We start from the raw sequence: 13,086 nt of genomic DNA, 5'->3' as shown, positions 1-13,086 counted from the left end.
TATTATCTAGACCATCCCTGACAGGTGTTTGTCCAACCTGCTCTTAAAAATCCTCAACAATGGAGATTCCACAACCTCTCTAGGCAATTTATTCCAGTGCTTAACCACTCTGACAGTTAGGAAGTTTTTCCTAATGTCCAACCTAAACCTCCCTTGCTGCAGTTTAAGCCCATTGCTTCTTGTCCTATCCTCAGAGGTTAAGGAGAACAATTTTTCTCCCTCCTCCTTGTAACAACCTTTTATGTACTTGAAAACTGTTATCATGTCCCCTCTCAGTCTTCTCTTCTCCAGACTAAACAAACCCAGTTTTTTCAATCTTCCCTCATAGGTCATGTTTTCTAGACATGTTACAAATTAACTCACTTTGTCGTCCTTTTGGGCATTGTAGGCCCAATTCTGCCTTCATTTACACCCCCCTGGAACTAGTGGACATGGGACTAAAGAACTAAAGCAGCATTGTCACCTTGAAATGTTCAAAAATCATGAGTCAACCCCACCAAGAATCATGTGATTTCCTTTAAAAAATCCTGGGATTTAAGAGAAATAGATTTTGGCTTCTTCTTCTTTACTCTCTGGTCTCTGAGCCCTCACAGTGTAATTGTTAACCTACATGTGTTCAAGCTTTTCTCTACAACCACGATGTCTATAAAGTTACTTTTTTAAATGAAATTCTCATGCAATCGTATACTTCCAGCAGCTGGGGCTTTAAGAAAAATACCAAATATTGAGAGACTTGTGATAAAATGAGAGCTGGCAACACTGCTGAAGGCCCATTTGGTTTATGGGTCAAATTCAGCCCTGGTGTAATTGGAAAAACAAAGGTATGCACGTTCCCTTTTGCTAGAGTTAACCAGGGCTTGGGGGTTTAGAACTATCCTCCCAGAAGAAAAAAAAAATCCATCTGTCCAGGAAAAGTTAGAAAATATTTTTGCATTTATTTCTTTTTTTATTAATACAAACTCTAGTGAAGAAATATTCCTCTATTTCCATTGGAAGGCAGTAACCAGCAAAAAATTAATGTACCGTACTGGGGATGTCTGGTGCGAATGAAATGTGCACTGAGACATATTCCCCACACACTATCTCTACATACAGTTGGAAAAAGATGGTCTCGTTATTAAGTTGTTCGCATTTAATTTCCTGATTATAAATAATCAATGTGATTTACAAAATAATGTATAGAAAATGATTAGATTCATCATTGCAATAAATTACTCAGCGAAATGCCATCGGGTCTGACAGACAATACAATACTTTGAAACTCGCATGCAGGGGTGGGGTGTTGGCTTTTGCATTTGAAATCCAGGGGCCACATCCGCAGCAGGTGTAAATCAGAGGAGCTGTCATTTACACCAGCTGGGGATTTGTCCCAAGAGCTTTTGGCAGTTGTGACTCCACCACTTCTTGATGTTCCCACAAGGCCCAGACCTTGCAGAAATACAGTGTGTGGTCAGGAAAAGCTAGTATTTCCCCAGGAGGTGATTTCAGTTCTTAGGGAGAGAGAAATTGCTAGCTTCATGGCCTTCTTTCCCTGTGGTGGGGGGAGCTGCAGGGAATAGCACCAATAGGCTTCAGTGAGCAAAAGAAAAACACAAGCAAAGTGAAACCCAGGAGCTTCTATGGCGAGGGTACAGGCCAGGGGCTAGGTGGGACATTTACATAATAAAACATCTCTCCCTGACCCCTTGAGAACTTTGCAGCAGAGTTTGAGGTTCCCTGGTTTTCTAATCATCTTCATGCTTTGACAGTCTGTATCTTTCGGACTGTCACGACTAATCTCTGTCACGATATAAAACCCTATAAATCTGTGATGGACCAGCTATACTGTGGTGAAGGAGAAGTCCACATGGCACCAGCCAGGCTATAATTCATCATTTGGGATTAAAGATGGGCCTGGACCAAGCCGCTGGGTCCAGCCATTCGCAAGCCTTGAGGAACATGAGATCCTGGTCCAAGCTTTGTGTCTTGGGTCCATCTCTCATCTCTCCACCTCTGAATCCTCCCCGCTCCCCTTCAGGTCTCCTCCTACCATAATCTCCCATGAACAGGCTGCAGATAAGCTTTTGCTTATAGTTAACCTGTGTGAGTACCACTAGGAGGCAGAGACACGCACAGGATCCCAGCAATCATCCTAGTGAGATCTGTGCAGTATTTCAGGGTGCTGAGCAAATATCATCACCCGCCCCCCATATCCATACTTCCCAAGCCCATTAGCTGAATCCCACAACTCTACCATCATTCCATTCCTATTAGCAAATATGCCGTGGTAGCGTAATAGAAGAATTTGCTGCCTTTGCCTCCTTCAGTTTCTGCCCTGGGGAGGGAATAATGGTGCTGGGATAAGGAACTCCAGCAGCACTCCAACATATGGAAAGTCTGAAATGGCAGGGAATCCAGAAGCGCCTATGATTTCCCAGCCCAATCACTCACCATGTGGACCAGACTTTGCCTAAATATTGTCACAAGAGATTATTATACCCCCCGACCCGGAATGATGCTTTCCAGAGAATTTCTATCTCCATTAATGTCAGCTGAAACTTGGGACTATTCTGAGAATCTTTAAAGACAGCAGCAGCATCTCCGCCCTTCCTTCAATGCAACGTCTGTATTGGATAAGTCCTTTTTTTTCAGTAGTGTCTGGTTTGCTTTGAACCCAGTCCGAGGCAGTAAAGAAATGGTCAGGCGCAATCTCACAGCCAGTCAACGCAAATCTCAAAAGAGTCACCGGCAGGCATGAGTTTCAGTTCTGGCCCTTCGTATTAGGACTAATGATTTCACTACAGTTTAACTCCCAGATATGTAACTCTCAGCTGGACCACGGCACATGCTCTCTCTAGCTGCACAAAGACAGCCTTTTGCTGTATTCCAATAAACAAGCCGATGCGTCTGTGCCTGTGAATCCACCGATAGCATCCATCTTCACTGGGACAGTCAGTCTGTTTCCCCCCACACAGTCTTTCTAAAACAGGCTGGTTTTCCTCTGGGAGATGCTAGATGACTTCTTGTTTTGTGATGGTGGGTTGTGGGATTGAGGCTGGCTGTTTTGCTACAGTAGCGATGGCCCCAGGGAGTAGCTTGTATTGCTCAGATCCTGAGCCTGCAGGGGGGGAAGGCTGTGGAGTTTCCGGAGTGGCTGCAGAAAGAAACGCTATGTTACAAAGGCAGAAGGAGCAGATGCTATGGGACTACCAGGACTCAAGAAGCAACATTCAGATCCGGATCCCAATTCCATATACTCCAGAGTTTGGGGAAGGGCTAAGGATCTGGGGTATGGTTGGATCCTTCTAGCCCCGGCACAACGGTTACAGAGAGGCCAATTGCTCTTCAATGAAAACATGGTTTCCAGTGGGCTGTGCACATGCTGCTGCTTAGGCTCCACCACAGTCTCCAGTGCAGACAGCCACTAGAGTCGCAGGGGGAGTCTGCAGCAAGAAGCACAGGGTCTGTGCCCGCCTTTTACTCTGCACTGAAGATTCACCTGGTAGGTAGGGTTACCAACCCTCCCAGTTTCACCGGGAGTCTCCCAGAATAACGCTCTATCTCCTGGAGGCTACTGCAGCCAAATCGGGAGATTTTAGGTGTTAAAAGGTCCGGCGCGGCAGCAGGGCTAAGGCAGGCTCCCTGCCTGCCCTGGCCCTATGCCGCTCCTGGAAGTGGTTGGCACTGTCCCGGTAGCGCCTGGGGAAGGGCAGGGGATTTCCGCATGCTGCCCCCGCCCCGAGCACTGACTCCGCAGCTCCCATTGGCCAATGGGAGCTGCGGGGGTGGTGCCTGCAGGCAGGGGCAGCACATGGAGACCCCCTGGCCTCCCCACCTAGAAGCCGCTGTTGGATGGATGTGCCGGTTGCTTTCGGGAGTCGCCAGAGATAGGCGCCGACCCCCTGGCCCTCTTCTGCACCCCAAACCCAGCCTAGAGCCTGCACCCTGCACCCCCTCCCGCACCCCAACCCCCTGCCCCAACCCAGCGTCCGCACCCAAACTCCCTCCCAGAGCCTGACCCCTGACCCCCTCCTGCAACCAAACTCCCTCCCAGAGCCCACAACCCGCACCCCCACCCCCACCCAAACTCCCTCCTAGAGCCTGCACCCCCTCCCGCACCCAAACTCCCTCCCAGAATCCAAACCCTCACCCCCTCCTGCACCCAAACTCCCTCCCAGACCTGCACCCCCTCCTGCAACCTAACTCTCTCCCAGAGCCCCTGCACCCCAACCCCCTGCCCCAGGCTCAGCCTGGAGCCCCCTCCCATACCCAAACTCCATCCCTGAGCTCACACCCCCTCCTGCACCCCAAACCCCTGCCTGAGGCTCAGCCTGGAGCCACCTCCTACACGCCGAAACCCTTGGCCCCACCCCCAGTCCAGAGCCCCCACCCCCTCCCACATCTCAACCCCCTGCCCCAGCCTGGTGAAAGTGAATGAGGGTGGGGTAGAGCGAGCGACAGAGGGACAGGGGCTGGAATGAGCGGGGGCGGAGCCTCGGAGAAGGGGCATGGCAGGGGTGGGGCCCTGGGGAAGGGGTGGGTCAGGGGGCGGGGCAAGAGTGTTTGGGTTTGTGCCATTCGACAGTTGGCAACCTTACTGGTAGGTTGCGTTTGAATGTCATCTCCGAGATCTAGCTTTGTGCTGTGGCCAAGCGTGATACCCTAGTGTTCAACCCCCTCATGCTGGGTTCTTTGGACAGAAGGACAATGGGGAGGCCAAGACAGGGAAAACATTAACAAAAGTTTTACTGATTTCCCCCCAGAGATACCAGGCTAGTCTTTTGGGGCCTGATCTAATCAGCACTCAGGAGTCATGCATTGTATTGGAGCATTAGTCCTCAAATTAGAGCTACTGTAAAAACTATCTGCTAGGGAGTGTTCAGTTGAATCAAGCATTCAATCTAATCTACTCTAACCTCCCTGTGTGTCTGTCTGTCCTTTCTGCAGAGGAATTTCTAGCACCATAATACCCATCTTGCATCACTGTGGCTTTGCAGTGTAGAATATGCCACTACTGGGGCGGCCCTTGAGGCTCAGGGATGTCACTGGAATGCCAGCCTGATTCTTACCATTCTTACTCATTTCATGTAGCTTTATTCCAAACAAACAAGGTCTGTTTTGGCAGCTGTCAGTCCTGCTAGGGATACTTACACATCTGCCCATTGTGCATCTGCGCAGGCATCGTGTTCGCTACTATGACGTTCGTCCCCAGATTCTCCTGGATCAGATGCGGGTGCAGAGGGTGGTGAGCGTGAGGTGTTTCACTTGATGAGCCTAGAACCATTTCAGTGTCAGTAATCGCGAGCAGGACAGAAGGGGAAAGCACTAGACAGTCCAAAAGAGTATAGACCCAGAGGGCCAAATGTTCACAGCCAGGCCAGTAGTTCCAGGTGCACTATTGTGCAAATGATCTGGACCTGCTCCCTCCCTGTTTTCCACTGAGACTACACCTCAGTGTTGCTCTGCCTCTGCCACAGCAACACCGGCTGCAGTGTCACTCTTCTCCTCGTGGGCTTCAGGGGACGATCTACGTGCAGGAGCAGCACAGGGGCAAACTGCTGCTCCACTACATACATCGCATGAGGGTATCTGAGCTTTCAGCAGCCAGTGGTGAAGCTGGGCCGTGCTTTCCATTGCCCTTTAGTGCACGTATTGCTCCCATGACCCTCCTAGGGGGAAACAGGACTTGGATAAGTAGCTGATTCTGTCTTCTGGGAGATGCATCCTCTGAATGTGCACAGGGATGATGTAAGGACAGAGGGGCAGCTTGTCATCCCTTCAGCAGCTGCTCCTGTTGGGAAGCAGCACCTTCGCCACATGTAGCAACCTGGATGGAACTTGGGAGGAGGCGGAGCACAGGTTGCAGGAGGGAAGGGTTTGGAGGAGGCACAAGGAAGTCAGTCTGTGTGCTCACGGCTAGGAATGTTAACCTGAAGCTCTGTAAATAGTTGCATAAACCAGAGGTGCCAACTTTCTGGTTTCCCTGGGGGTGATCAATCCCTGCTCTGCCCCAGGCCCTGCCACCACTCCACCCCTTCCCCCAAGGCTCCACCCCACCCCGCCTCTTCCCACCCTATTCCACCCATGGAGTCGGCGCCTATGGCATAAACAGCCAGTTTTATTTAATAAGAACAGAGTGGTCTCCTGTTATAACTCAGCACATGGTACATGAAACACCATGCAAGCTGCACGGGGGAGGAGATTACATCTCACACAAGCTGCAGCTTCTGAATGAAGATAAATGATCTACTTGGGCTGATGTGCTCAGCTCCCTACATCAGGAGGCCTGAGCACAGGACTGGGAATCAAAGACACTCCCCATTCTGATCCCGGCTCTTTCCCTCCCTGTGACGAGAGGGTGACGGGGTTGTGCTGAGGATTAGGGTTGCAGAGGCTGAGCACAGATACTCACCCCCTAGCAGCATCTCCTGCAGCAGGTTGTCAATCTTGGCCATGCCAAAGAGTTTGACAAACTGAATCTGCTCAATCATCTGCCAGGTGATGCTCTGCAGGGTGGGCAGCAGGAGCAGCAGCTCGCCAAAGCGGCCCCGCGAGTCATATTGCCGGTCGTTGATGTAATCCTCCAGGCTGACCTGCACCTGGTACCGCATCCGCTTGATCTTGGTGGGGTCGCTCAGCCCTTTGGCATCTGAAACAAACCACGGAACAAAAAATGGAGGGCTGTTTCCCAAGGGAGAGACCCTCTCTAGTGCCATGAGCCATGGGCGCAGCCTGGCCCAGGCTGTCTCTCTGGCTCCCTGCAATCCGGTTTTATAGACATTCGTGGTTCCTTTTTCTAGGGCTGAGTTCTCCCCTGCATTCAAACTTGGCTTGGTACAGAGGTGGGAGCCACCAGTAAGCCAGTTATGCCTCCATTGTTCTGCACCAACCTTGCCTCAGCATCCATTGGCGCTGCCTGAGGACTGTGCTAACTAACACCACTGGTAAAAGGTCCCTAATGCACCTTTCACCAGCACAGCTCTACTCTGTCACCTCCAGGCCTGCTTCGACATCTCCCCTTCCTTACCTGGCACACTCCCGCCATGAATGAGGAGGGGGTGGGCTGACACAGGAGCCCCATTCTCCAGGTTTAGGTGAGAAGAGAGGTCCCTTCCACAAGGGGAATTCTCTGCTGACTATTTAAGGCCAGGATCTAGTCCCTTTGTGCCACCTGAGCAGCACGAAGTGACCATACCACCCTAGAGAATCATAGAATCATAGGACTGGAAGGGACCTCGAGATGTCATCTAGTCCAGTCCTCTGCATTCACAGCAGGACTAAGTATTATCTAGACCATCCCTGAGAGGTGTGTCTAACCTGCTCTTAAAAATCTCCAATGATGGAGATTCCACAACCTCCCTAGGCAATTTATTCCAGTGCTTAACCACTCTGACAGTTAGGAAGTTTTTCCTAATGTCCAACCTAAACCTCCCTTGCTGCAATTTAAGCCCATTGCTTCTTGTCCTATCCTCAGAGATTAAGGAGAACAGTTTTTTTCTCTCCTCCTTGTAACAGCCATTTATGTACTTGAAAACCATTATCACATCCCCCCTCAGTCTTCTCTTCTCCAGAATAAACAAACCCATTTTTTTCAATCTTCCCTCATAGGTTATGTTTTCTAGATCTTTAATAATTTTTGTTGCTCTTCTCTGAACTTTCTCCAATCTGTCCACATCTTTCCTGAAATGTGGCACACAGAATTGGACACAATACTCCCGTTACACTGTTGATTCATATTTAGCTTGTGATCCACTACGATCCCCAGATCACTTTCTGCAGTATTCCTTCCTAAGCAGTCATTTCCCCTTTTGTATGGGTGAAACTGATTGTTCCTTCCCATGGAGTTTCATCCTAGTTACTTCAGACCATTTCTCCAGTTTGTCCAGATCATTTTGAATTATAATCCTATCCTCCAAAGCTTTTGCAACCCCTTCCAGCTTGGTATCATCCGCTCTGCTCCGGTTCCATTGGGATTGCTGTGGTAAATGAGCATGAAGTCTGGCCATTGATCCCATAGGAACACTGTGGAACCACCACCTTCCCAGGGCTCCAAGCTCTGCTAATAACAATCCCATTGTCTTGCCCACCAGGGCTGCTGCCTTTTTAACTGTATTCCAGGGGATCAAATTCCTCTATCATAATAGACCCAGCACTATCTTGCTGTATCCAAATGCCAGCACCCTGCAAAGAGACACAGGGTCCCAAAAGGGATTTGGGGACCTGAAAGGGCTCTGAAAGCACTGAGGAAACCACCTTGAGAAAACCAGGTACATCCCACCAACACTGTACCAAATTGCTGGGGCACTGGCTAGCATGAGAGCAAGGCAAAGCTCTTATCTGGTTGCTACTCTGGGTTTTGTAAGAGGAGATCTTTTCTGATGATTAATTGTTGAAGGTTTGGGCCTACCTGGGTCAAAAAAGATGATGGCTTTCAAGCAGGCATATTCATTGTCATCAATCTGCAGCTCCTGGAATGGCAGGACCAGCTCATCGAGGATTCGGATGGCCACACGAATCACCTCCACCAGCTCAGGGCAGTTCCGTGGGATTATGTGGTCATTTCCTTTAGGAACGCAATAGAACTATATCACCAGCCTTCTCTGCTGCTCATGATCAAATCAGCAACAAGGAGGCACCTGAGCGCCTCAGACTTTATTACATCCACCAAGACTTACAATGCTGACCAGGGTTTCACACATTCACTCCTCACCCCACATGACCAAGGCTGGAATTACGTGTGGTATGTGGGTATGAGTGTAAGTGGGGACACATCACTCTGGCCTCCTGAATCAACAAGCACCCAGGATCTTTTGTAGACTTCAAGGACATCACAAAGCTGCTCCCCGTGGATGGGCCATGCATGGGACGGGTATCATTACTCTGGGACAGGACGCTGCAACATGCTAGTGGTTTCCTAATGAGCACAACAGTCCTGGGCTTTAGCAACTGGGCTTTTTCCTATCTCAGAACAGGACTAAACCCACCTAGGACAAGTGAAATTTCCTCTTCCACCCATCCCTGAGCAGCAAATGGGCCTATCTCTATATACATCCACTGCCTTCCTCTCCTGTAGCAGAAGGGATGTGCTGGCCATAAATGCTGACCTATGTTACCCAAGCGGCCTCTTCTCACTCTATTACTGGGCAAAGGAAGATCATTGAAACAAGGAAAAGCTGAATGAAGATGGAGGCTTTGCTTCTCACTTACACTAAGGCCTCTTTTCACCTCTCTGGCAGTGTGATGGGGTCTTAATGGGGGGGGGGGGAGGTCAATGACCTGTAGGCCCCTCTACCCTGCTGGAGCACTGTAATGGAGCTTTATGGTGGAAATGTGAACCAAGCCCTTAGATCTGAAGCACCAACCAAACCCCAGGGCGGTGCTGGGTTCCCTGGATACACGAGAATTCCGACCCAACGCGCCATTCAGCAAAAATGACACAGGACGAAATAAAATGCCCATCCCCTTCAAATCCATAAAGAGGATGCTCCCGTGTGAGTGTATCTGCTTTACTAGAGGAAGCAGCAGCATCCTGGCATAGTGGTTTACCTAATAGCAAGATGTCTTTGAACACCATGGACCTCTTGGCAGCTCCCAGGAGCAGGTGTTCTCCTGCGTGTGCCCTCAGCAATGCCACCTGCAAGGACAGAGACGTATTACCTGGGTGACTGGGAAAAGGGGGGCAAGTACTTTGATTCCACATAAGTAGAATGTAGAGGAAGTGCCCACTCCTGCATTGCGCATGTCAGGGCAGAGTGGGGTCCTCGCTCTGGTTATATGTGGGGGATCAAACACCATGTACTCCTACATCTCACCACTCCTCAGGTGCAGCACCTCCAACCCCTTGGCCAGGGAGCCAACAGTCTAAACCAAAAGATGCTCAGGATACTAGCCCAGCACCTGAAACACCCAATGACGAGTCACTGGGAAGAACAAATCAAAGCAAGCAGCAAGCTGGACTGGTCCAGATCCCTGCACAGAATTCTCGCCGACCTCACTGCACTGGCATGTGCAACACTAAGGCAGACTCTCACAACTGCTGACCACACACAAGAGGTGGAAATCGGGAGGTACAAAGCCCAGTCTGAGAAGCAACTGTGCACCCAGCATGGCAGCAGAGAGACACTCATCCTGCTCCAGTGTCCCAAGTATAAGGAAGGGCAAGAAGGTTCTCAGGATCCATAAAAGACGTCTTATCAAAAAGTGATTAGGAGAAACTGTGACTGACCCTGGGAGAAAAGAGAGAGATGGCATCACCCCACAGAGCAGCCAGCCACTGGTTCAGGAATGGATAGTTGTGACAAGCAGGGATCAGACCCCAGAGACTCTGCGACCCAGCCTGGTGGGGGGCTTCCTGCCTCTGACAGATACCTAGCGGTCTGTTTTTTTCTCACACTTTGGCAACCCTCGCAGAGCTTGTCACATCAATAATATCACATTGACTGGAATAGCATTGGACACTCACACCAGAGGGGCAGAGTCACTTCTGCATGATACGTGCCATGCTGGAGAGCTCGGGGAGCAGGGTCACTCCTGCATAATGCATTCATGCCAGGGGAGAGGGCGGTTTCCATTTCACATTCTACATCATGACAATAAGTAGGATAATTTCCATGTCCCCCCTTTGTCCCACCAGGAGTGGGGTCACCATCTCATGCCTTACATCCCACCAAGATTGGAGTCACCGTGTCATGCACTACATCCCACCAGCGGGTGGGGTCACCATGCCACGTGCTATGTCCCACCAGCGGGTGGGGTCACCATGCCATGTGCTATGTTCCACTAGCAGGTGGGGTCATCTTCTGGTCATTTGCTCCCCCATTGGCAATGAACAGTTTAGCCCAATGAAGGCAAAGAGATGTTTTTCTGCCCTGACGTTAATAATTGACGTTCTTCATCTTGCACCCCTCAGTGGTTCCTGAGAATGTCCCGGATCTTTTGCCCCACTTCTGTTAACAATTTCAAAGCTTTTGTAGAAACAAAGGTTAACTATTGGACAATGTGGCCCAGCTGCGTCTTAATAGCCAGCCAGGGATTTTGGCCGAAGAAAACAACTATTAAACATTAATGGAGAGACTCGGAAAAGTGTGTCCTGATAGGGATGGTCTAGCCTCTATGTGTTGAACAAACAGAGGGTGAAAAGGAGAATGAAGCAAGGAGCAGGAACATATCACAGTTTTCCTGGGTGTTATCTTTCAGCATCAGATGAAGCCAAGGGAAGCCTCACTCTCCTCACCCTACCATAAGTTTCAAGAGAATGCAAATGGGCTAGAACAAAGCGCTGATTAGAAAAGATGCTGACACTTGAGGGGACAAAGATATTATGCAAATAAATAGAACAGGGACTTCTGCAAAAAGGGTGAATGCTTCAAGGTGTTGTGAAACCCTCATTTGTGCAACACAATGTGAAGTGCATTGCAGATGGCCAGATGTGTGCAGTCGCCCTGTTTGTTGTGTAACTACAGTTGTGTACTGGAGCTGGTCAAAACCAGAATTTCCATAATGTTGATTCATTTTGACTTTATATTCGATTAAAATATTAAATATAACATATACCAATATAATATTAATATTTTAATCAAATATAAAAGTCTAAACAAAATTAATCAAAATGAGAAAGCTGAAATGAAGTATTTTACCTTATCAGAATAAAGTGTTTCAACCTTAATTTGTTTTGACATCTTCCTGTGGAAAGTTTCACTGAAACTGACATTCCCACAATACATTTTGATTTCCATGAAACTGCATTTTCTGATGGAAAACTTCTCTAGTGTCTACCATGCAGCCAGCTCAGGGACTCGCACACATTTTTGCTGCCATGTTTTTCTAGTTGTGACTCCCACACTGTCATGTCCTTTGAAAATGTGGGTCTAATTGTTTGGGTTTTTTTAATGTGCATTTCAGAACAAAATATCTAATGTTTTCCTCCTGGATTCTTCCCTGACATATTGGGCCATACTGTGAGCCCCTTACTCACACTGACGAGCAGTTACTCAGACCAGGAGTCACATTGGGGCAGGGGGCATGTGAAAAACCTCTCTTCAGTGTGAACACAGGGGTCAGGCAATCTGCTTCTTGATTATTTCCTTTCTAAAATATTCCCATGACTGAGCCAAAGACACTTGGTGAGGACGTTCCATGTGCAAACTGCTATAGATCCTACAAAGCATTACTTGGTTTTACAGCATCCATTCCAAGGGGCAGTGAAAGACTTGATAGAACAGTAGCTGCATCTAGCCCTCTATATGCTGCAGCTTGTTTGCTAGGTAAATATAATTTGCCATTGGACACCATTTTGTTTTCTGTGATTTCTAATTGTATTTGCTTTTAGGAATTTAGCATGCTGTTTATCACTGTAAATAATTCAAAGCTACCACCCATATACACAGAAATGGGAGCATTCCTAAAGGCTGTAAAATAAGCAGACTTCCCAGTGATCTGCACTGTGAGATGACTGTGGGTTTTCTTGACTAGCCAGGCACTCTCACTTTCTAAATATCCTAATCTTTTGATTCGGTAAAAACCACCCCCTGATCCGGAGGTCATTGGACTGCTCCCTGATCCTGGATGAAAAGGCCCCTTTTTAAGTTTGTGAACAAAAAAACAATTAACTTGGAAACATCCTCCTGTCCCACAACAGGCACTGTGAGCCCTCCACAGAAATGGACTCTCACTAGTTTTCCCTGCACACCCCCACTTTTATGTGTGTGTATTTTGAGCAAGAGTACTCTGAGCATTTCCTTGTGCCACTGAGGCTGCTTTAGGACATGTCTAAAGTATGATTGCAGCTTGTGTAGACATGCCAAAGATAGCTTCAGTCTAGCTAGTGTGGGGACCGTAGCAGTATGCAAGCCTTCCTGGGACCCTGGGTTCTTACTTGGGTGGCCAGCCTGGCTGAAGCCCAGGCTGCCACGGACATGAGCTAGCTAGATTAAAGCTAGCGAGGGTATGTCTGAAATCACACTCTGCCGGCAGTGTAGATTAGGTCTTATGCCCTTAGGTCTTATGGTTCAGTTCTTACAAGGGGAATGCGGAGCACTCTATGCTGGTCTTGGTAAGTAAATTACTTTAATATCTTGCTTTAAATACAAATATATTTGCAACTTTTCA

General features: G+C 48.6%; 1 protein-coding gene across 2 annotated transcripts in view; it reads right to left on the bottom strand.

Moving 5' to 3' along the window:
• Positions 1–915: 915 nt before the first annotated feature.
• The window catches only part of HNF4A (hepatocyte nuclear factor 4 alpha), a 71,135-nt gene continuing 58,964 nt past the window's right edge, over positions 916–13,086 (bottom strand). For both annotated transcript variants that reach the window (XM_054046002.1, XM_054046001.1), the window contains exons 6-10: positions 9,526–9,613; positions 8,387–8,542; positions 6,392–6,628; positions 5,131–5,253; positions 916–3,133 (exon numbers count right to left, since the gene is read on the bottom strand). In XM_054046002.1, coding sequence (XP_053901977.1) covers positions 2,991–3,133; positions 5,131–5,253; positions 6,392–6,628; positions 8,387–8,542; positions 9,526–9,613 — 747 coding nt within the window. In that variant the 3' untranslated portion in view covers positions 916–2,990. The remainder of the gene's footprint in view (positions 3,134–5,130; positions 5,254–6,391; positions 6,629–8,386; positions 8,543–9,525; positions 9,614–13,086) is intronic.

Source organism: Malaclemys terrapin, chromosome 12 (genome assembly GCF_027887155.1).
Source record: "Malaclemys terrapin pileata isolate rMalTer1 chromosome 12, rMalTer1.hap1, whole genome shotgun sequence".
In the NCBI taxonomy this organism is placed as follows: Eukaryota; Metazoa; Chordata; order Testudines; family Emydidae; genus Malaclemys; species Malaclemys terrapin.
This window is presented reverse-complemented; position numbering and strand designations above follow the sequence as displayed.